General features: G+C 32.8%; 1 protein-coding gene across 3 annotated transcripts in view; it reads right to left on the bottom strand.

Moving 5' to 3' along the window:
• Window positions 1-5,799: 5,799 nt before the first annotated feature.
• The window catches only part of LOC128182939 (uncharacterized), a 32,537-nt gene continuing 14,521 nt past the window's right edge, over window positions 5,800-23,815 (bottom strand). For 2 of the 3 annotated variants that reach the window (XM_052851718.1, XM_052851719.1), the window contains exons 3-11: window positions 21,252-21,438; window positions 19,293-20,830; window positions 18,490-18,759; window positions 18,336-18,374; window positions 17,286-17,461; window positions 15,123-15,288; window positions 12,828-12,956; window positions 10,199-10,285; window positions 5,800-9,709 (exon numbers count right to left, since the gene is read on the bottom strand). In XM_052851718.1, the coding sequence (XP_052707678.1) occupies window positions 9,444-9,709; window positions 10,199-10,285; window positions 12,828-12,956; window positions 15,123-15,288; window positions 17,286-17,461; window positions 18,336-18,374; window positions 18,490-18,759; window positions 19,293-20,830; window positions 21,252-21,438 (2,858 nt within the window). In that variant the 3' untranslated portion in view covers window positions 5,800-9,443. The remainder of the gene's footprint in view (window positions 9,710-10,198; window positions 10,286-12,827; window positions 12,957-15,122; window positions 15,289-17,285; window positions 17,462-18,335; window positions 18,375-18,489; window positions 18,760-19,292; window positions 20,831-21,251; window positions 21,439-23,815) is intronic. The other variant, XR_008243491.1, reaches the window with a different exon arrangement.

Here is a 23,815-nt window from a genome sequence, read left to right as displayed (position 1 = left end):
ACAAGTTACATGTGTTAGTAGACTATGTTAGAATAAGAAACAGTTACATATGTCAGCAGACCGCGATAGGATAGGAACAGTTACATGTGTCAGCAGACTGCAATAAAGGGAGGTAACATGTGTAACAAGTAACATGTGTCAGCAGACCGTTAAAGAAAGAGAAACAGTGACATATGTCAGCGGACTTCGATAGGAAGAGGAACAGTTAAATGTGTCAGCAAACCCCGATAGGGAGAGGAATAGTTACATGTGTCAGCAGACTTCGATAGGAAGAGGGACAGCTACATGTGTAGGCGGACCACGATAGGAAGAGGAACAGTTACATGTGTCAGCAGACCTCGATAGGAAGAGGAACAGTTCCATGTGTCAGCAGACCTTGATAGAAAGAGGAAGTTACATATGTCAGCAGACCGCGATAGGAAGAGGAATAGTTACATATGTCAGCAGACTGCGATAATAAGAGGAATAGTTACATGTGTCAGCAGACTGCGATAGTAAAAGGAACAGTTACATGTGTCAGCAGACTGCAATAAAGAGAGGAACAAGTTACAAGTGTCAGCAGACCTTGATAGGAAGAAAAACAGGTTACATGTATTGGTCGAAAAAATTGACATCGAAGACGTTGAAAAATTCAATAAAAACGGTGATGAACTGATAAGCAAAACAATGCCTCATTAAAGCAGGTGTTCTTTTGACAAACAAGTGTTTATTCTGAATGTTGTTAATTCCTTGCATGACAATTTATGTGTTACATGGATGACAAGTATATAATTTAGGGCGGTCGAGTTGACAGTCATATCAACATCTGAAGGTGACAAGCTTTTATCAGTAGATTGTGTTTTTTAAACAGGGTAATACATGTGTACATTTGTATTCAAACAACCCAGAAAAACATTAAACATAAACATAATCAACACGATTTAAAAACGTATTACATTCACATTAAAAAGCGACTTTACTCGTTGAATAGTTGGTAAAGGCAAGGGGAAACTATAGGCTGATGATACGGTTATCGTGCACATTATCTAAGTAGTTGCAAGAAGGCGCTTTGTGTCAAAATTAAGACACCTAAAGTTGTTTTAGAACTGTTCAAAACATTAATTTCAACTTCACTCTAGTTCCATGATTCTGCACAGCCAGATCAGGTTTTGAGGTTTTGCATCAACCTTCAAGGAGAGACCGTGCATTAAAATGAGACCTCCATCTAATGGATCCAAGTTTCAGAAGCTCTGCCAAGATCCAATGTCATTCTAACTTAACAAAAAGTGGAGTGAATTATCATTTCATTTGTTTTAGGTGTTTGCAGAGTGTTTTTGTGCATCTTTTTTTCTAATCAATATTGTGTATCTTTTTTTTGTTTAACCAATATTCATTAGATATAATATCTCTTTTTTTCCGTTGTAAAGAAAAAATACTTTTAAATTTCAATACACTTTGTCTACTGAACTACAAAATTTAAGGGTTTTTATTTTATCAAAAAATCAATCTAATGTTTACAAAAACTAATATTTACAAAATGACCAATACCTGTTATACAATAATTGTTTAAAGCAGTATTGTACTTATTTGATTGAAAAATCAGTAATTTTATCTAATCTTATCTAATCTCCCTTTGAAAAATTCACTTGAATAAAAAAAAATGCCAAATATGTTTTAATTTCTTCGGATAACAATTTTTTTTTTATTGCATGAAATTGGTTTAAATATAATCAACACACTTGCCATTTAATGAGATTTTCAAAACATATTCGTAAACATATGCCAACGTTCTTACAAATACCACTTCTCTTTCATGAAGAATTTCAGGAAAATGTCTCAACATATGGCATATTGTCACTTACTTGTTGCAATTTCCGAATGATATGTCCCAGAAAAACACACAAGTTGATCGTAGTCTGCAGGTATTTTACAAAGAAACAGTATCAGAGTAATGTCAAAACGTTTGATTAAGGAGTTGACAGAACACTGGTGCCATTGTATTGTATTGAGGTACTGGAATATCGTCCCATTCTGTTTTCACTGTAAAACGTTCTCCCCCAAATGTTTATTTAAAAATAAATTTGGTGTTATGACTATTTTTCATAACTGATACCAAATATTACTTTTAAATAAACATTTGTTTGAAGACAATACCATTATATTGTTCTGTGGTAGTGTAGGGTATGTGTCCATTGCATTGTTCTTGGAGTTTCGTGCTTACTGTTCAAACGAAAAAATTGATGGCTAATATAAGTACACTATTAACACCTTTATCTAAGATATGAGTCAAAACACGTAGAGAAACTCAGAAGTATTGTTGTCTTTATTGTTGGAAACCAATTCCCATAGTATTTTCATTTGAAAAAAACATAGGTGTTTCTTTTAAATTATAAACTTTAAACTAATTTACATTTCAAAAATTATAAACGTGTCGTTCATATTAAAATGTACCCTGTTCAAATCAACTGAAGGTTCTCTAACGGTAACAATCCAGTAGAAGGATCATAAAGGTAACTAAATAATTATTTGACAAAACAAAATAAATAAGTCGATGAAAATATGTTGCTCAAAAATAAAATTTATGGTGTTAAAAAAGAATTATAAAACAATATGTTGGTCTAATATTCTGGTTTTAAGTAATACATTTTCACGACAGTTCCTCGAGATACCTTGCTTGAAGAGGTCTGGAAGTCGTTGCCATTCTTAGACTTTGTTAATCTCTTTAAAACGAAGAGCTTTGCATGTAGATATAAGAAAATATTAAAATCTTTTTAAAAAATTTAATTTTTTATTAATAAATAGTTTCATAATTGACCATCTATAGCCTCCTTAAACACTTTTATCTTTAACACCCCATTTATGGTATTTTTGCAAGTTAACATACCATTACTACTAACAAAAAATCACTATTCAAAAGAAGCTAAAAATATCCTAATTAAATACAACTCTGAAGCTGAATAAAAAAGAGATCTGACAAAGAATTCAAGTATGTAATAAATCTGATAGATACAGCAAACACATGTTTTTATCTATTTGCTTAACTCTATAAAAACTCTTAAAATAGTTTTGCTTTGTTTCAAATAGATCAATTAAAACCAGTTTTAACGAAGACAATTACCAGTACTAGTGCTATCAACTTTAATTGTATGCTCATAAGCAAATGAAAGTTTTTTTGTGGCAATTATCTGTCACATGAAATGAAAAAGAGCAAATAAATCAGAAACTGTTTACGTTAAAGCATCAATGTACAATATCTAAGGAAGTGCATAATGAAGCTTTGTGTCAAAATTTAAACACGTTAACCTGTTAACGAACTGTTCAAGGGACATCAATTTCAACTTCAATTATTTTTACTTAAGTATATATATGTCACGTGGTATTATACTCACTGAGTAGTTTTTGTGCACGCAGACATTTTTGGTGTCAAATGTTGGTAAATCAAAAAAGTCTATATCTACAGTTTGATATAAATTTAAGGTCAGAATTAAAATGACTACTTGAAATTGCTACAAAATAAAGATTAAACTTAGAGTTTCATTTGATAAATCTTAGTGTATTTTTCTTATGTAAACAGGAATACTAATAATTGTATATTTTATATTATCAGTCTATCATGATGCAATTCGGCAAAACCAAACAATGTTAATCTATGTGGATATCATGTTGTATAAAAGTTAAAAAAAACTCGGTAAAACATACAAAAAGTTTTTTCTAATAAGCCAAGGAGCAACAACTCTGCTAAGATTAAAATCAATTAAATCTGAAAAGTTTAAAACAAAAGGAAGCAGCATTAGTATTTTCACCCTCATTTTCATTTCATTTTCTAAAAGCTAACCAAACTTCCAATTGATTCGCACGCCTAACCTCAATTTCAATAACCATGTCTGCATAACTTTAAGCAACTGTTAAATATATAGAACAGTTTGCGTTTTACCAAAATATACATTGTCTGAAAAAATTAAGACAACTGGTTGAGAAGTTCGGAAGAAAATGTTACAAATATGACATGAGATATCAAAATTAATCAAAAATAATCGGTGAAGAAAACACTGAAGTCGATGAATGGCATTTCAAGTTATTACTGAAAAAGATCTTACTTTCAGTGGACCCAAATGCTGCATCTATTGACATAGTAAAAATCATACACTCCTTCCATAATGATGAATTAACACTTTAAGGACACGCGGAACGTTCCTTAATTTCATATAATTTTCCTTGATATACTATTTCTTATTTTTTAACATTTAATCCGGTTAATTCCCAAAGACTCAGGGTACATTACCAGGCTATTTTCGTAGCTAGAATAGTTAGAATTTTTCTTAAAACAGCATGCAAAAAGCATTTGAACGCTTATAAATAAAGTAAAGTTAAAAATTATCAATTAAACACCTTATATCTAAATTTAAAAAGTATCATATAACATAGAAATATAATTATAAAATTACTTAGTAGAAATCTTCACATTGTGGGGATAAGAAAAATACACAAAAATATGGGGTCGCGTTTGACCTTAAAATCGGATTTCATATAAATTATTATTACCATATTACCTTTGGCAAACATTGGTTTAGTGTTATAATCAGAAAAAAATAATTACAATATATGTGATAAATAAACGCCGACTGCAACAACAAACACGTACTGATTTTGATCAGAAAAGCTCAATTACGACTTCAACTCGGGTGAGATAAGTTAACTCTACTCGCACATCAACTAAGGGTGTCTATATTTCTTAATTCTTTTCCATTTCTTGTTTCTCTCCAGTTGACTTCCATTTATTTTGAGTTTGGTTATGTTTCAATTTATGTTCTAATTAGAACAATTTCAAACGAACATAAAGCTGTGCTCGAAGACAAGCGCATTTATTCAGTAAGGTACATAAATATCGCGTAATCTCTGTCGCGTTCTCTTGAACTAGAACTTGAAATCTGCAACAAAAAATGTCATGTAATGCGTATTACCACTTAATAAAATTAAATCGTAACACATGCCATGTATATATGCATCAGTGGATGGGCGGGTGGTTGCAAAACGTGTAAACAGCGCAAAGTCGTGAGCTTGAATTACTTAAAATCACATAGCATGCCAGTCATGCTCTATATAACCGGTCTAATCAGTATTACTACGCGTAAACTACCCCTAATAAACAACTGTAAATAGACAACCACGTGTTCGATAAAATCTGGTTATATCTTTCAACCTGCATTAAATTCATTAATTTGTCAAAAACAACTGACATTTCTTTTAAGGCACATTGCTTAGTTTTTTGTTCGTTTGTTTGTTTTTAAACTGTTCTCTTTTTTTATCAATAACATAAATTTTTAGTTTTTATGATGATTTGAAATTCATATCTTAAGATTCATATCTTAAAAAGATGTCATCGTAACTGCAGATAACTTCATTATTATAACCTCGATTTCATGAAATTAAAATCAATTAAACACCAAAAACACTGCACAAAATAGTATGTTACTAAAAAAAATAGGTTCTGCATTACTTTTCTTCATGAAAAAAAAATGGAAAAATTGTGCTAGTTATAAATCCTTTTTTTAACATTGATCAAACAATAATTTTTTTATTAGAGTTAACATTTCACAATGTTTATTCATCTAAATATAAAGATTGCATTGTTACACACCCGATTTCTCAGATAATTTAGGCTCGAAATTGACACAAGTCTACTTTTAATAGTAGCATCGATTTTAAAAATGAAACAACACAAAAATCGACGTCATTATGATTAATACTAATTTAATATGTGCGTGATACTTACTAAAAATACAAACTCGGTATCAATAAATTCCGACAAAAACAAAGACATTGTTATTAACTATATGCTTTATTGACTCCTTAGATACAGTTATAAAGTCAACAGCGATGAAAACAAAATGCAACAGATATTGAATCCCAAAACCGCTCTCTACCTGCGTACAGTTGGGTTGGGGGAAGGGATAATCAGTTTATAACGTTGTCTATCGTCAATAGCTAAAACTTTTTTAATAGTAAATCACATTTTTGGGAGGACATAAATTGGCTTCAATTATATAATGTTGATGTTCTTGCACGTGATGATACTGTTAACAACTGTTCTGTTCTACACCTTAACATCTATTTAAATCTCTTGATGCACAATTCTTCAGACAGTATGTGCAGTATCCCTTTACTTGTCTCTATAAGAATCTATGCAGATGGAGATGACAGTGACAAAAATGTACACAAAAATCACTTTATGGTGGTGTTTCAGTAATATGCGGGGCCAGTATTAGGGTGCATTACAGATTTTAATTAAAAGAACAATGTAAAGCAATCAAAAAATAGTAACTTTATAATATTGATTAAATGTACTTGTACAGAGAAAAACGAAACATAAACAAATGAAAGAAAACACATTATCAACTTTGATTCACAAATCTTTCTACAAAAAAAAGATAAATCTCATTTTGCGCATCACAGATTTCAATTAAAAATAACTACGTAAAACAATAAAATTATCATAACTTTATAAAACACGAATTGATTTACCATATTTGTGTAAAGCTAAATAAAAATAAGCAAAGCAAGAAAAACACAAATTTCAACTCTGATTCACACATCTCTCTACAAAAAAAGGAAAATCTTATTTTGCCTTCATGTACCATAACTACTCGCAGTGACATAACCAATAGGATTGGAGAATTCTTCATGAATTCTTCAATCAATATACGTCAGCAATTTCTATGCTAAAAACGCCACCTTGTCTTACATACATGAAGAAAAAAGTCAAAAAATATAAAACCCTTATAAAATCAAGTGTTATGGTTTAACAAATGTTCATTAGTTTTGTCACTGCTACATTGATAATAAAAGTCTAGCAATGTATAACAGGCACAATATTAAGAAAGGAAAGATCTTAGATATACTTTACAATATGTTTTAATTCTGGCTATAAAATAGAACAACGAAACTAATTCAGCATGTACATTATACAGTATATTAGTAGCTGTCTATGCTTGAAGATGCTAGGGATCTTACTCTCGTTAAAGAATAAAACATCTTGTTCTCAAATAGACAAGTTAACATGATTTTAATTGAAGATTATTATAATGTGAATAATATTCATTATATAGACTGAGATTATTGATAGATCTTTCATGAAATTATCTCTACAAACTTGTTCAGGAGAATTATATATATTAATCAATTTTTTCAGCCATTATGGTACCTGTTCTTACAAGTAGATCCGTATTAAATGATAATGTTTATCATTCATATTTCTAGTTATAGACAAAGAATGTCTATAAACTGCAAGCCGGTGATTGCATCAAAATATTCGCCAGATAATTTATCAAAACGATAAAACCTCTTAAGGTCTTTGTTTTTGAGTGTTTTAATGTAACTGCTACCATTGTGGCATCGTTATATTATGTTGAAGGGAATGGAGTCGTCTGGGAAGGATATTCCTATATTTCTGTTCTTAGTTTCAGTCTATAAAAAGAAACATCTATGGAGCTATCTTCTGATAAGTCATTGTTTCATTCACTTTTGAGTATAAATCCCAACTGTGAATAAAAAACTTCCAACTAATCAGAAGATAGATTCACAACTTCGCATACAAGTACATGTATCATACATATTGGTTGTACAAAACAATTAAATTCATTAGCATTGACAAAAAATTTTTGTAAATAATTTTTACAGATCAAGATACATCAAAACACTTTGTCAATATTTACATGTAATTATTTAAGTAATAATGTTACCTCCACCATTAGTATCACTTACTCACTGATTCAATCTATCAATGTATCTATATCAATAGGTAAACATATAACCAATGGCAAAAGATAACCAGTTATGAGAAATGATATGATACACGTATTAATACTACCGAGACAATGATCAGAATACAAACTATATGTAGCTGCAAAACTGATGCTCTTCAAAATATTGGCTCGACACACAAAACAACATCAAAAAGGCATCTACTTAAAACCATACTTTGTTTCGCAATATGTGTAAATTGTGTACAATTTATTGCTGTTTGTTAGAAAATTTGTCTTTTGAGTTTGAAGAAGGTGAATCGAATTGTATAGATTTAATTCAACAGCTACAGAATTCATACTAATATAAAATGAGTTGGAACAATTTACGCTTTATAATAAATATTTATGTGGTTAATAAAGTGTAAAGTGACCAACTAAGTATGTGTAAGTTTAAATTCTGTTGCCATTGAATATAAGCCATTACAATATCAATTTATTCCAATACAATACCATGCATTAATTTTCTTTACTCCCTTGATTTCTCATACATCATAACTTAACCACTGCTGCGGCATCATTTCTTTGATTTTATGGTATTAGGAATACAAATTTTTGGACTGCACTCTGTTATTTGTGAGTTTAACATCAATATAATAATGTTTATTTAGCCATTTAAAATTGATACCCTTCAAAACTAGACAGTCTTAGGTCAATCACCATATAATGTAATATTGAATAAAATTTTTTAATGCAATAACTTAAAAACTATATGCGCCTCATATCTTTCTGTATTTACATTATACTGTTTTTGGGCTTGAATATTGGGTTTATGCTGAATATATTTTCTATGTAAAAATACAAATGATTATCAAATAATTTAAGGCCCAGAAGGGCTAAAAACTACTGTAAAAGTGGTTATTTACGCGTGGGGAAATTTACACTAGTTACGCAGCAAGCTTAAAATTGCATAAAATATCCTAGCGCGCATGGTCAAAAAGCAGAACATTCGTGTGGTAAATGACACATCCACGTATTCAATACACACGCGTATTGTTTGACTCCAAAAAACGTGTACTTTACTTTACTTTACTACCAGCGTAAATAACCACTTTTACAGTATTATTTCTTCATACAGAAGTGTATGAAGTTTTCTTAAAACATTGCCTTTCAATTTCCTGTATTTTCCCGAGACAATCCAGATTTGAATGTTATCAGTACTACAACAGTTATATGTTTAATTGTACATGTAATATCACACCAATGTTAAGCTTAAGGCAATCAGACAGCCAAAGTTAGGGGCAAAAAAAGATCTCAGCCATGTTTTACAAAAAGGCTTTTAAACAGCAAAGTGTTTTCATTTAAATTACAAAGGGTTTTTTGGGGGACTATGATTAAAATAATACAATATGTATATTCACAATTGCTTGCTATCAAATTCATTCACAGTTTTGTAAGGAAACAGTAAGAAGGGGGTAAAAAAATTCAGAGCTTGTTTTACTACACAAATTTTATAGTTTTTAAGTGTTTCAAAACCAGAATTTTGAAAGCTACAGCTTTACAGCTAGATGCTTACACACTTCATTAAGAGGCTCACTTTAATATGGAAAAAAACCAATTTTCCTCACCTCCTCAATGAATAATCCCAATAGAATAAGGGATCACCGATTTGACATTGGTAATTTGTAGTCATTGCCAAGTTTAGTCTTTCTTCATAAGTTGATTTCACGTCTTCTTAGTATTGGTTTTTGGGTTATTTTTATCAAGAGTGTTGGATTTGAGGGTGTTTTTCTCGACAAGGTTGGTTCGGACTGTGCCCTTGATGCCCTTCCTACAGATGGGGCACTTGGTGAGGGCGGGGGCACATTGAGGGCAGGAGACAAGGTGACCACAGGGCAGGAACACAATGGACACCTTCTCGTCCAGGCAGATTTTACAGATGGTCAGGTCCTTCAGCTCTTTGTTTTCTTGTTTCAGCATGCTAGGATCAGCTGTACAGACAGAAATAACAATATACACTAAGTAACTATGGCTTCTTATAAAATCACCTGCAGGTGTTGGTTTAATTATGACCAGCTGCTAGTACATAATTACACAAGTATAGAACTATAACTACAGCTTCCTTAAAATTACCTACAAGACTTGTACCTGATTTTCACATTCAACTGCGCCAACATACAAAAAACAATTGAATGAACATTACCTTTAAGTTTTTATGGTTATTACTTCTTAAAAAACCTCATTATTTCCTAATTATAGCAAGGTCACCTATACAGGTATCTAAAACTTTTCTGAATTTTGAATGATTATATCAAATGAAAACAAATGTTTATTAATTCTTTTACAAACTCTAGTTGCATACAACTATCGTAAGTTTTTCTGAGGAAAATAAAAGATAACTTATAGTTTTCAGAGCTGTATGTATCTCATTTTAATTTAATCACAGTTAAGATAATTTCCAGAGCTGTATATATATTTACCATTAGAAGCTGACGTCACTGATTTACGGCTGTCTTCCTGACTCTTTAAATATTTTCGTATGTTTTCCAAACTGAATGCTCCCCAACCTAGAAAAAACAAAGGAAAATTTTTTTTAAACCATTTATTTAAGAAAAAATATTTTTGCTGTGAAGAAAATTCATTCATAATATTTGTGATATACATGGGATTTATATGAAGATTAGCTCACAAAGTTTATGTTACATGTTTGGGTAATATACATGCATGCTTATTTATGGGATTATCAATGGAAGTTAGATCACACAGGTCATGTTAAAGTTTGTGCAGGATATCACACAACTGCAGTATCTTCATTATCATCTCTCCATTGAGGGATCCCCTTTTTACATGTTTTGTTGAGATGAAAATGTTGACTACTATCTACTGGACAGAGTGCACAGAGTTCATTTTTATTCGTAACCATGGTTATACTTACATTTCATTTTTTTTTTTTTTTTACATTTTCAACTACATGTATATGTTTGGATTTTTGACCAATATAAAATCTGCCAAATTCATATAAACCTGGAATGCTTTCATCTTGAACAGAAATGAACTGTTTTCACAGAGAGAGAGTGAGAACTAAAAAAATAATAATTAGGGTTCAACCTTCAGAGAAACTACAGAACTTTATAAACTAATGAGTTTGGTAAATGCATTCAAACACAAACTACTGATTAATCAATACAATCTCAACCAATTAAATAAATCCAAATATAGTAAATGTTTGATTGTAAACTTTTTCACGGATGAAATAATGCTTATCTGTCAATGTATGTTATTAAAGAGAAGCAGCCATCTTTTTTTCAGAGCAACTGTTTGGGAGATTTTAATGACTTAAAAAACTCCAAACTGAAGAATCTGCACGCATATATAATGATGATGATAATGACAGCTGAGAGTCTGCTAAAACCTTGCACTGAAGATAACAGTTATAACACTGTAGAATCATGGATTTTCTTCAGAAATATGTAGATCTATTAGATACATGTACCTTCTACTTCTAAAGTGTTTTGTATGGTGTGTACACAGATCACAGACTTAATCAATAGTAACTGGACTAAACTGGTCCAGGAATTATAAACATAATAAGGCCTCTTTTAGTCTGTAGAACCCTGAACACTTATTTTCAAATCTCCAAAATTTCATGGTTTCCTTGCAATACGAAATATTTGAATGCAAGCTACATAACTCTTCAATTTGGTTTCTAATTGAAAAGGTTAAACTGCCAAAAACAAGTGGAATATACCAAGCCAAGGCTTCAACAACTCCAGACTTTATAAAGGGAAAGACGCCATAGTAAGGTCTTCTTTTCCCTGGTATCTTACATACAAACAAAAAAATGACACGAGCAACTTATCAATGAAACTATTTGATACATTTCTCATTTCCATTTATCTTAATAGTCAAAATAAATCTATATTCAATCAAAATATTGAAAAGTATAATCAGTTCAAAATATGTAGAAAATAAATGATGCACAAGCAGAAAAGCTAGAATACCAGATAAGCATTATTTAGAGAGGAAAAAAATGTGACCTCCATCTTAAAAATTCTGAGTTTCTCTGTTTGAACCCCAGTCTTACGTGATTGGCTGATTTGCCTAATGTTGTAACCAATCAGTGGAGGCCTGTGGTTTATTGGAAAGTAACAAAAGACAGGTGTAAATATAAGCAAAAAGCCAATCAATACTGAAAAAGGCAGGTAGGATTGGCTTTTCCAATAATAGATTCAAGTCCACTGCAAAGCTACACGTCAGCTAGATTATATCTTCCCTATTGAGCAGTGACATAATTGCAAATTGAAGGTGATTATTTAGCATTTATCTTAAAAACAAAACATGTTTAATATGGACTTGTGCCTATGACAGTGTTTTATTCAACTTAAATTGGTGCAATAATAAATCAATACTCAATAGGTGATCACTCAGGATTAAAGGAACTTTACATGACAGTCTTAAATTAAATGCAGAAAATTCCGCTCACCATCCAAAGCAACTGGTGTGTAATGCAACTAAGCATTTGAGCTTTGCAACATCTATGTGAAAAACTGCATATTCATAGTTTTTCGAATGCAACAATTTTTCAAAATAGATGTCATACAAAAAGAGATATATTCTTCCTGCTTACAATTCAGTAAAAGTTTAATTGCCTTTGTATTTATTTCACATGTCCTCCAAGTTCATTTCTACATTATATGTATAGATTAAAAATAATTTATCAATTACTCAATGCTTAACAGGGATAAAAATTGGTGCAAATTTTAAGATTACAATAAAATATCAATAGGTGAATTGATATTCAAACAATGTCACAAGTCGACTGAAAAACCAAACATTGATTAAAGAATCAAGTGATTTATTAAATGTGCATGTACATGTTATAAAAAAAACACCAAAGTACATGGGTCACCAAGGTTGAAGGTTACAAAAATCAGCAAAAGTAAACAATACCTATACAGTAAGAGTAAGTACTGAATTATGTACAGGCTTTAAGAGACTAGAAGACTATTATTGTTTATCTGCTACTGCTTAGTTCTAACAGTGATGCACAATGCTACATGTAGATTAGAGACATTAGTGACTAAGTATTTCTATAGTAATGATCTTTACCTTCTGTCTTCACTAGTTCATCAATGGCTGCCGTGACGAACTTAGGTATGATGTGTTCATCATGGATCAGACTTTGCGCTGCTGCAGTACGTAGAGGAGCTTTGATTGGCTTGGCCTCTATAGTATTACCTACAAAATCACACATAGAGAATTTACAAACAAATCATGCGGTAGTGAATTACCTAATTAATGAACCTGAACTCATTCTTTATATTGCCATGCAGTTTTGCCTCAAAAAATGTATGAAGAACCAAGGGGTTATGGTGTCAATAATGGAGTCCCAGCCCTTTAACAGCATGAAGTGATACAACTTACTTCAAAGAACAATACCCAGTTCTATTCCTTTCCTGTTGTAAATTTTCTGCAAAAACTATCTCAATGGAATTACTCTTATTAATTTTTTTAACCAATGAAAATGTTGGGGAAAATATTAAAAACTGACAAGGCAAAAGGTCAATTTGGGAAACAGTTCAAACTAGAAATTTTGCGTTAAAGGATCTCTTCATTTTTTTAATGTACAATAAAAGGAATATAAAAAAATCCACGGTCACCCGATGCAAAAATTCAGCCAGTTTGCATTTTCACTGTTAGTGAATACTTTCTACCTTGTAAGAACAATCAATTTGACATATATTCTGACTGCTTATCATTCTTAACCTTATTTCTCTCCTCTCTAAATGCATCTTACATCCCCCTCCCCAAAGTGGGAAAGGTTGCTTGGTTATTCATTTGTTATTTATCGAAGACGGATGAAAGACACACAGACGGACAGATGGTCGGACAGACAGAGAGGCAAAACTGTAACATTTTACACTCTCATAGAATCACATGCTATGGAAAAACTCTCTTATTTACATTCAATAAATGAACAAATCTCTAATGCAGTTTGCTATGTAACATTTTTCAAGGTATCTGTAATCAAATTGCCAAATGAACCTGCATTTCATCTATAAATCTTACTGTCAGACAAGTTTGATTTCAAATACCTTTTACACACAGATGAGAATCCCTTTCAAGATGAGTGGTCTCCCATCAACTCAAATCATCTCATATATTTTTAATTTGTACATACAATAGCCAAAAGAACCTCGCTATGGCTAGTGTAGGTCTGTGATTATGACATGTAGGTCATGATTCTCTTGCATTTCACATGCATTGCTCCATGATTTGTAACAGTGACTTTTTTAACTTTATAATGATTAAAATGCTATAAGAAATTTATATCAAATGATTAAAATGCTATAAGAAATTTATATCAAAGACAACATTTGTACTAAATATGAGGAATAGGAAAAGTATAGTTTCATTAAGTTAAGTTATTTTGGTTACTCAATTTGTAAGCACAAACCTATAAATATGAGACCATACTTTCAATAAAATAAGATTCAATGCTTAATTAATTAATTAATTAAGAGCTCTTTTTCTAAAGAAAAAACATATATTTTAAAGATGGCTTTGATTCTCATGCCTTATTCATCGAAATCTGAACCAGAATTGGATTATTTTAAAATAAAACTGTTTTAAAAAGTCTTCACTTATAATCCCCCAGACAGACCTCTTATGGTTGAATGCCCTGGACTACCATTGTTACTACTGTTGCAATACATGTAAGTAAGGTCTATAAAAAAAAAATTTGTGTGTTTAGGGTAACACTGATGAAAAGATTAGGTTAGGTAGGTAGGGATTTTATTTTCATTTTGTCAAATTTTTTTCTGCATGAATCCTAAGAATGTTTGTTTGTGTCATAATTAAAAAACGGATTTTTTAATAGAAATAATACAAAATTTATAATCAGATAAAAAAAGACATCTAAAAATGGTAGGATCGGGGAATTTTTGTAGGTTAGGTCGGGTTACCCTAAACACACAACTTTTTTTTTTAGGCCTAAGCAAGAGGAACCAACCAAACATGATCAGACCAGATTGTACAAAGAGCGCTCGACCAATAATCAAATGTGATTCAAGTCACATGATATTGATAGAGAAGACGTATTGGGAGCATGCTCAAATATATTTTTTTTCTCTGGCCAGGCATGCTCCAGTTTGAAGGGACAAAACACAAAGGATCACTGCAACAAATATTTGTTATGCATTAATGGGTAATGCAAACAATAAACTCATACAGGCATCAAACTTCTCACATAACTTTGACATTCCTTTATAGAAATAATAAATTCAATTGATCTTCTGTTTCTTCCATTTTTTACTATTTACTCTCATGAATGAGCTTTTGAACACATGACATGTTTTCACAAGGATGAATAATTTTGTTCCCTGAATGATTTTGTTTGTGTACCTGCACTGCTTCCACCTTCCTCCGGCATACCCTTGCTGATCTCTGCCTCAGACGCTTTCGCCACGTTATTTTCAACTTCATAGCTTGAATTCCCAGCAGGTGCTTTTGGCTCAGAGTTATTCGCTCCTGATTTCTCATTTACCGCTGATTTGCTCTGGGTGCTGTCCTACATAGCAAATTATATTCTAATAAGTTCTGTAATCGTCATGAAAACTTTATACACTGTACAATTATGTAACTATACAATATAAAATTAAAACACAGAACAATACCTATGATGCATGATACCACGACATTCACCTTCAACCACACTAAATACACCAGTAAGCTTAGGCAGCTATTTTTCTATCATATCAATAAGCAAAATAAGCTATTTACTAATGCAGTGCTTTATCATAAATCATGTATAGTTTTGACTTTTCACCAAATACTGAAGAAATTATTTTAAAAACAAAAGTTTTTGCTATTATCCAATCACTTTAGAGTATTTACATTAATTGTATAAAGAATTACTAGTAATTTGAAAATTAACTTAAGACAGTTAATAAAATGTGGTGTATTGTTGATTATTCAAATTAAAGAAGTTAGAGATAAAAGTTGATGGTAAATTGTAAAGAAAGAACAAAATAACACATAAAAGTTTCAAAGCTAGCATGGTAATAAGTACTCTTGCTGTCAAGTCATCAGCACTGCTGCTGCACTTCAAAAGTGAAAGTACAGATCACATTCATCGAAAAAACAAAACTGCAGTACCAATCTACCTGTGTGTCCTTTTACAAAAGAATTTATGACTTACAAGATCAACCAAATTGATGACAGTGCATTTCTAATGAATTTTATTCATGTTGTTAGAGTTTCAATACGAAACTTTTAACTTACATTGAAAGTAATTAAAATATTTTGAGAAATGGTTCCTTATGTTTTTGGGGTTACTTGATGGGCATTTTAAAATTTGGTTTTAAGTCATGTTCTTTTGAGAAATGGTGCCCAAGTTCTCATAATAATTAAAACAAAGCAGTTTTAATTTAAAAACAGTTTATATGCTTCATACTGCTGTTCCTGCAAAACTGTACATGTACCGGTATATAGATCCCAACCAGTACAGGAAATGTTGTACTGCAGTTTTGAACATTTGAATCACTTTGTTCATATGCTACAAGTAATCTAATAACAAATACATGAACTCTTAACAAACAATGTGATTCTAGATGAATAAATTTTGTTGTGATGTGCTATTATAAAATCTCACAATAAAAATCATCATTACAAAAAATACTAGCTCCCAATTATCAACGAGGGTTTCCTTGCCATGCTGAGCATTTCCACTTCCTCAAAACTATAGTTACTTGATTAACAATGTAAAAGCATGCAGTAAGGGTGAACAAGCTACAAGGGCAAGCTACAAAACAAGGAGACAGGGCCAGGTCCTGTGTAAAAGTTCATACACTGAAGCCAATCTCTTTGATATGGCATCTGTAGAAGCAGGGATAAAAGACACTGTGCATTTATAATTGACTGGTTGTAAAATCATTTAAATATTTGTTTGGTTCAAGTTTCAGTTTGAGAAAAAATAGTTGGTTTATTGAGTATTACTTGATATGATAAATCTTGATTAAAATACAGATCTCTACAACATGTACAATAATGCAAAAGCACAGAGCGACCTGAAAACAACCTATTGGGGATCACATTCTGTGACCCCAGAATAAACTTTGATTTAACCAATCAGATGTCTAGTTACACTTTTCTGTTAGTGATTTTGTTAACACCATTTTAAAACAAAGTTACCACTGACTGACATTATAACAATTATTTTGATTAGCTCATAATTTATCTTGCATGCAAATAATAAAGTTCATTCTGAAGTCATGGAACATGACCCTCAAGAGTCTCTATGCAATGTGTGCTATTGTCGAGATCTCTATTTTAATCAGATTGAGATTAGATAAAAATAAGCTTATGCATACGAATAAAATAATAGGTAAAATATGCAATGTATGATCCCTGAAATAACTGACATCTATATTTGAAATTTTCATGATTTCACAGTTTCAGTTTATCAAGTGTCAGGTGAAAATTAAAGAGTTTGAATTTCACAGGTGCCAAATGAAGAGAGATAGGTATCAGTGTACATATATTCAATTAACAGAACCCTCCACTTACGCTCTCGTTATCTGCCTCATTATCTCCATCATTGTCCGCCATTTCTGCGGCTCTGGCCGCTTCCTGCACGAGGTCAATAAAGGCCTGCCCCTTCATTTTAAGGATGTAGGGGCATTCCGCTGACCATCGTGCATGTTCAATCCAAGGGTTATCCTCTGGGTCCCAGTTTCTTAAACCTGATGAGTTAAGTATAGTTAGGACATGTTTACTAACATGTCTATCAGCTTTGCCAGTGGCAGTGTATACTAGTAGCATACACACACACACAGGTACATATAGTACCCAGACTATACCCAAACTTTTCACTGGATAAGATCTTGGTAGTCTCGCAGACTTAGCTGCACGATCAATCCAAGAATTATCCGGCGAGTCCCAGTTTTTTAAACCTGATGATTTTTAATACAATTATGACACGCTCCTTTCAGCTTTGTCAGTAGCAGTGTATCATACCCAGACTATACCCAATCTGTTCACTGCATCAGATCTTGTTTGCCAAGAGCTGAAGACTTCTTCATATTGTATATCATAATGTACTTTTTTCCAAAAAAATTCATAAATACATAAATCAATGAAAAAAGATTACAAGCTTATTCAGTAAAATGTAAATACATGCATTTCAATACAATGTGTCAACAACATTAAACTGCTGTGATATTTATTATAAACTGCCAGCAGGAACTTGATCAGCTGTACACAGCCTCTTTCTGGCATTAACATTTGACTTCTGACCTGAATCGACCAAATCATGCTAAGGCCATATAATTAATTAACTCAGTTTTTTTTATCTAAGTCTCACTTAGACAATTGGCAGATATGGCAGAAAAGTAAGACCGACATCAGAATTAAGTTTGTAAAAGTTAAGGTCCTTAAACCACCTTACACACATTCATTCAATAAATTAAATGGCAAGCTATACCCAATACAGTGTATATATATATAGCTGAGAATTCCTTTGATGTGGTGATAATATACCTCCAAACACAATTGTTTGTATTTTTCTAGTAATTCTACAATTTCTTCATTAGTGTGATCTTTCATTCTGAATCTTACCTATTCCACAATGGAAACATCTGCAGCAGTCCCCAAACCCTGAAACAGAAAACAGAAACCGTTTCAGCTCTATCCATCCTTAAACAAAATTCCTGAAACCTAAATATTTCCCTTTTCTTCCAAATCATACCACTTCAACAAGGCAGGCACTTACCAGCATAATAAAATCCAGCATCGGTCATATCAGCTGGATGTTGCTTCATGTGGCGCGGGAAGGTTTGGTACGAGCCTAGACGTGCCGAGCGTGCGGTGTATTCTGGGTGTTTGATGGCCATGACAGGCGGTGGACTCTCTGATCGAAGCTGACTGTAACCAGCGCTGGAGAGGTGTGCTGTATTGTTGGCGGGTTCTCGTGCCAAGGCACCATCTGACACGTTTAGACCATCAGTTTCTACCATTCTATTGGTTTGATGGGATGCAAGCTCTGAGAGAACAAAAAATAACCTTGTACTAGATCATTGATAAAGAATTCTAACACAAAATTTCTGTACTACTGATTGTCTTCAAAGGTTTATGTAAGGACAATATCACAATAATGAAATAATTTTCAAATTCCAATTTGATTAAGGGTGTTTCTGCCAGCTATAGGAGCTAACCATATTAGTAGAAAATAAAAACGTAACATGTTTTTTACTTTGAAATAATATGAGGCCTTCAAAATTTTTATCTATGTTGTTTCTTGGGAGTTGGTTAAAAAAGCCAAGCTTTTTTTTCCATATCTGTGTACTAATTGATTTAAATGACAAAATGCTCTTAAATGGCACAGCCATTCGGTTTTTGTTGCCAACAAGTATTCAATTGGAAGTAATTTTTATAAAAAAAGAAAATTGGTTAAAAAAATTCTAAATATACAAACCAAAAACAAACATTAAGTTTGGTATTAATTGAACACATTAAAGTCACTTAGTTTCACTTAGTTCACCTAAAACACCTGTTGACCTTCATAAGATGGCCTACCTTCTGTGGGATGATCCCTGGGCACTTGGACATTACCGTCCCCACCCTCTGTCAGGAATTTACATCCAGGAGACAAACGCTGGTGGATTTCTCTAGGAGAGTCACCATACGACCAATTCCTGTTACGGACTCCACACGAGAAACAAATCAGTTCGTCGCCGTTTCCTTCATAGTAGAAGCCCGCTTCGGCGAGGCGCAGTAGACTCGGGCCTTGCTTGCTTGGGTAATCATGCATGGAACAGAGGCGGAGGAACTCCATGGCCATTGTGTCGTGTTTGGAAGGTTTGTTGTCTGGAGCGGAGAATCTGTTCAGGAAAGGCTCCAGAACCTGTTGCTGTGTAGCAGGACAAACTACAATGTCCGTACCAGTTCGTACTTCTACAAATCTAAATATTTCGGGAATAACTTTGATCAGGCCTTGATTTTCCGACTGATCTTTACCATCCTTGTCATTAATTTCATCATGTGTACCATCCTTGATGGACTTAACATTTTCCACATCCATCTGTTTCTTCTCTTCTGTCTTATTTTCACCATTTACGTCTTCTTTTTCAAGATTCATTATACCTGTATTATTCATAAAAAAGATTTTAACTTGGTCTTGTATTTGCTGTTCTCTAACTCTTCCGTTATTGTTGTTAAGGGCTGTACTTCCTCTTGCAGAACATTTCTTTGCACCATTTGGAGCATTTAGACAAAGTAAGGGCCGATCATTATTTAGAGTACCTATTATCGATACATTAACTACATCATTTCTTTTCCTTAACACACAATGGCTCAATATGCTTAAAGTTCTGTGAAATAAAATCATTGCTAAATCATTTGACAAAAAGCGAACAACATCTTTGGTAATTTCCATGAAACTGGAGTGATGTATAGAAGATCCTAACTGTCCAGGTTTCTTGTCAGCTTTCAATATCACGTCTTTCTGTTCATTAAAGTCAGATGATGGTAAATCACAAGTCTTCAAAATTGAAGTCAAAACAGTTTTCTGTTCTTTGAAGTTGGATGATGGCAATTCACAAGCTCTCAAAAGAGAGATCAAAACAAGGTTTTCTTCAAAAAGATTCATTATTGAGTTTCTTGTAACTGGGGAATCAGATGAAAACGGTGAACGGTCCTCAAAATGTGTGTTTGTTAAACTCAGACAAAAGGAGGACAACCTACATAAAACTATGAGAAGTTCTCTGTGTAAACAATCACGGCGATGTAGCATGACATATGTAGGCGACATCTTTTCTGATCTTAGATCATTGAGCAAAAGTTGCATGCCTTCTTGTAAACAATTGATTGAGTCTTGGTCAATATGATTGCAGGTTTTAATTATACTCAGACTTTTGACTTTTTTAAAAAGAATAGTCAATTCTCGAATGCAGGTTTTGTGCATTTTCTTGTATTTCTTAACACTATCCAGACAAAGAAGAAAATCCTGATTCTCAAATGCTTTCATTAAGTCTTTGAGCATCACCCATTTCATTACTGCTCTGCTAACTGAAGACAATGTTGCCTTTGACAGCAATGTTTCTAAGCTTTTACATCTGTGAATAGAAAACAACACATGAAAATAATTTCAATGATAAACTTCATTACTGCAAGTCATGCATACAATGTATATTGGTATGTGCAACATTATACAAATGTTGACTGAGGTTGAAGGCAGCAATCATGAATGATTTAATATGTTAGACCCAACGGACAAAATATTGCACACGACAGAAAGCAGGGGTTAATATTTTCGTCCCAAGGGGGCTGACATAATCAAATTGACAATATAAGATCTTCATTGAATATTTTTAGAACAAGTAAAATTCATATCTTTATACAAATAATTGCCATAGTCACTTGTTGGAATCATTAAAGCATTATACCAGTAATTTGCATATCATTTACCAAGAATCATAATTATCTAAGTAGAGGCTAAAATGCATAAATTCAATTGATTTCTAGCTAAAAACATACCTGAACACTTTATGTGAAATTGCAAATGACTGCAATACAAACGAAGAAGGTCTAAGATCTTTAAAGTTAACACCTGTATTAACCCTGATGCCCACTAGTATTTGATTTGATCTCGTCTGTACAGATACAGCATGATCATCATATCCATATTTATTCATTTTACTGTCCAATAGATTTGAGGGCAGTTCTGTAAATACAAAAGGAAATAAGGATAAAAAAGAGCATCAGAAAAATTGTTCATAAACATTGGTCATAAACCATAGCAGATGAAACTACTGTATACGAGGAAATATTCGCCCCCATTTTATTTTCGCCTCTTTCGCCCTCGTTGTCAGTGGGCGAATTCCAATGTCTCAAATTATCCCTCTTTAACATGTTTAAGCACAACTATGTCTGGGTGAATTCAAGATGGGGCAAATCCATTTGCAGGTGAAGAAGGGCGGAAATAACACAAGGTGAAAATAACCTTGTATACAGTATTTAGAATCAGTTTTTTCTTTCTTCTAAAGGTCATTTAAACTTCAATTCCTAAACCTTATATCTTAACATTAAAATGATTTTTATCATAAAGTCAATATGTTAGAACAAGAGATGTTTGTGAAACATTTATGCCCCCTCCCTTGGAAACATCCACAAAGAAAATGAATGTAATCTGCAAAAAACTGGTATTCTTCGAAGTTCAAGGGCCATAACTCTGTCGAAAATTGCTCGATTGTACCCAATATCGAACATGGCCTATATAATAATTAGATAAATCTGTATATCAAATTTCATATCCATATGTGCACCCTCTGCAAAAAAAATGAGCAGAAACTGCAAATAACTGGAACTTTTTTATGTCCAATAGGCATAACTCTGTCGAAAATTGCTCAATCGTACCCAATATCAAAGTTGACCTAGATATTATCACGATAAACCTGTATACCAAATTTCATTTCAATATGTTTATCCTCTGCGAAGAAAATGAGCTGAAACTGCAAATAACTGGAATTTTTCTACGTCCTAGGGCCATAACTCTGTTGAAAATTGCTCGATTGAACCCAATATCAAACTTGACCTAGATATTATCACGATAAACCTGTATACCAAATTTCATTTCAATATTATCATCCTCTGCAAAGAAAATGAACGGACACTGCAAAAAACTAGAATTTTTCTACGTCCAAGGGCCATAACTCTGTTGAAAATTGCTCGAATTTCATTTCAATATGTTTATCCTCTGCGAAGAAAATGAGCTGAAACAGCAAATAACTGGAATTTTTCTACGTCCAAGGGCCATAACTCTGTTGAAAATTGCTCGATTGAACCCAATATCGAACTTGACCTAGATATTATCACGATAAAGCTGTATACCAAATTTCATTTCAATATTATCATCCTCTGCAAAGAAAATGAACGGACACTGCAAAAAACTAGAATTTTTCTACGTCCAAGGGCCATAACTCTGTCGAAAATTGCTCGAATTTCATTTCAATATGTTTATCCTCTGCGAAGAAAATGAGCTGAAACAGCAAATAACTGGAATTTTTCTACGTCCAAGGGCCATAACTCTGTCGAAAATTGCTCGATCGAACCCAATATCGAACTTGACCTAGATATTATCACGATAAACCTGTATACCAAATTTCATTTCAATATTATCATCCTCTGCAAAGAAAATGAATGGAAACTGCAAAAAACTAGAATTTTTCTACGTCCAAGGGCCATAACTCTGTCGAAAATTGCTCGAATTTCATTTCAATATGTTTATCCTCTGCGAAGAAAATGAGCTGAAACAGCAAATAACTGGAATTTTTCTACGTCCAAGGGCCATAACTCTGTTGAAAATTGCTCGATCGAACCCAATATCGAACTTGACCTAGATATTATCACGATAAACCTGTATACCAAATTTCATTTCAATATATTCATCCTCTGCGAAGAAAATGAGTCCAAGGGCCATAACTCTGTCAAAAATTGCTCAATCGTACCCAATATCAAAGTTGACCTAGATATTATCATGATAAACCTGTATACCAAATTTCATTTCAATATGTTCATCCTCTGCGAAGAAAATGAACGGAAACTGTTGGTGGACCGACCAACAGACCGACCGACAGACAGAAGCAAAGCAATATGCCCTCCCTTCTTCGAAGGGGGGCATAAAAATCACTGCCATACCCATGCGCGGATCCAGAAAATTTTTCCAGGGGGGGTCCGAAGGATAATTGTGTTTGCCAGGGGGGGTCCGATGCATATTTTCGCGATAATTTTACTATGTAAATTTAATAAATTTTCATTTTCCAGGGGGGGTCGGGACCCCCCCGACCCCCCCTCTAGATCCGCGCATGCATACCCATTTATTATGTAATTAGGGATTTTCTGGGGACTGAAAGCTCTGATCTTCAATGTGCCGTATGTAAAAAAAAAATGTTGAGCATTGTTAAAGATTTTGGCAATCCTATACTATATATATCTGAAAAGAGGGGGGTCTAAAGTTGTATCGATATTTCATGGTATCATTTTAAATAGATATCGCACGGAAGACCTACTCGTTACTCTTAACGAGATCGTCTCTAGTTTTT

Source organism: Crassostrea angulata, chromosome 5, assembly GCF_025612915.1.
Source record: "Crassostrea angulata isolate pt1a10 chromosome 5, ASM2561291v2, whole genome shotgun sequence".
NCBI classification, from domain to species: domain Eukaryota; kingdom Metazoa; phylum Mollusca; class Bivalvia; order Ostreida; family Ostreidae; genus Magallana; species Magallana angulata.
This window is presented reverse-complemented; position numbering and strand designations above follow the sequence as displayed.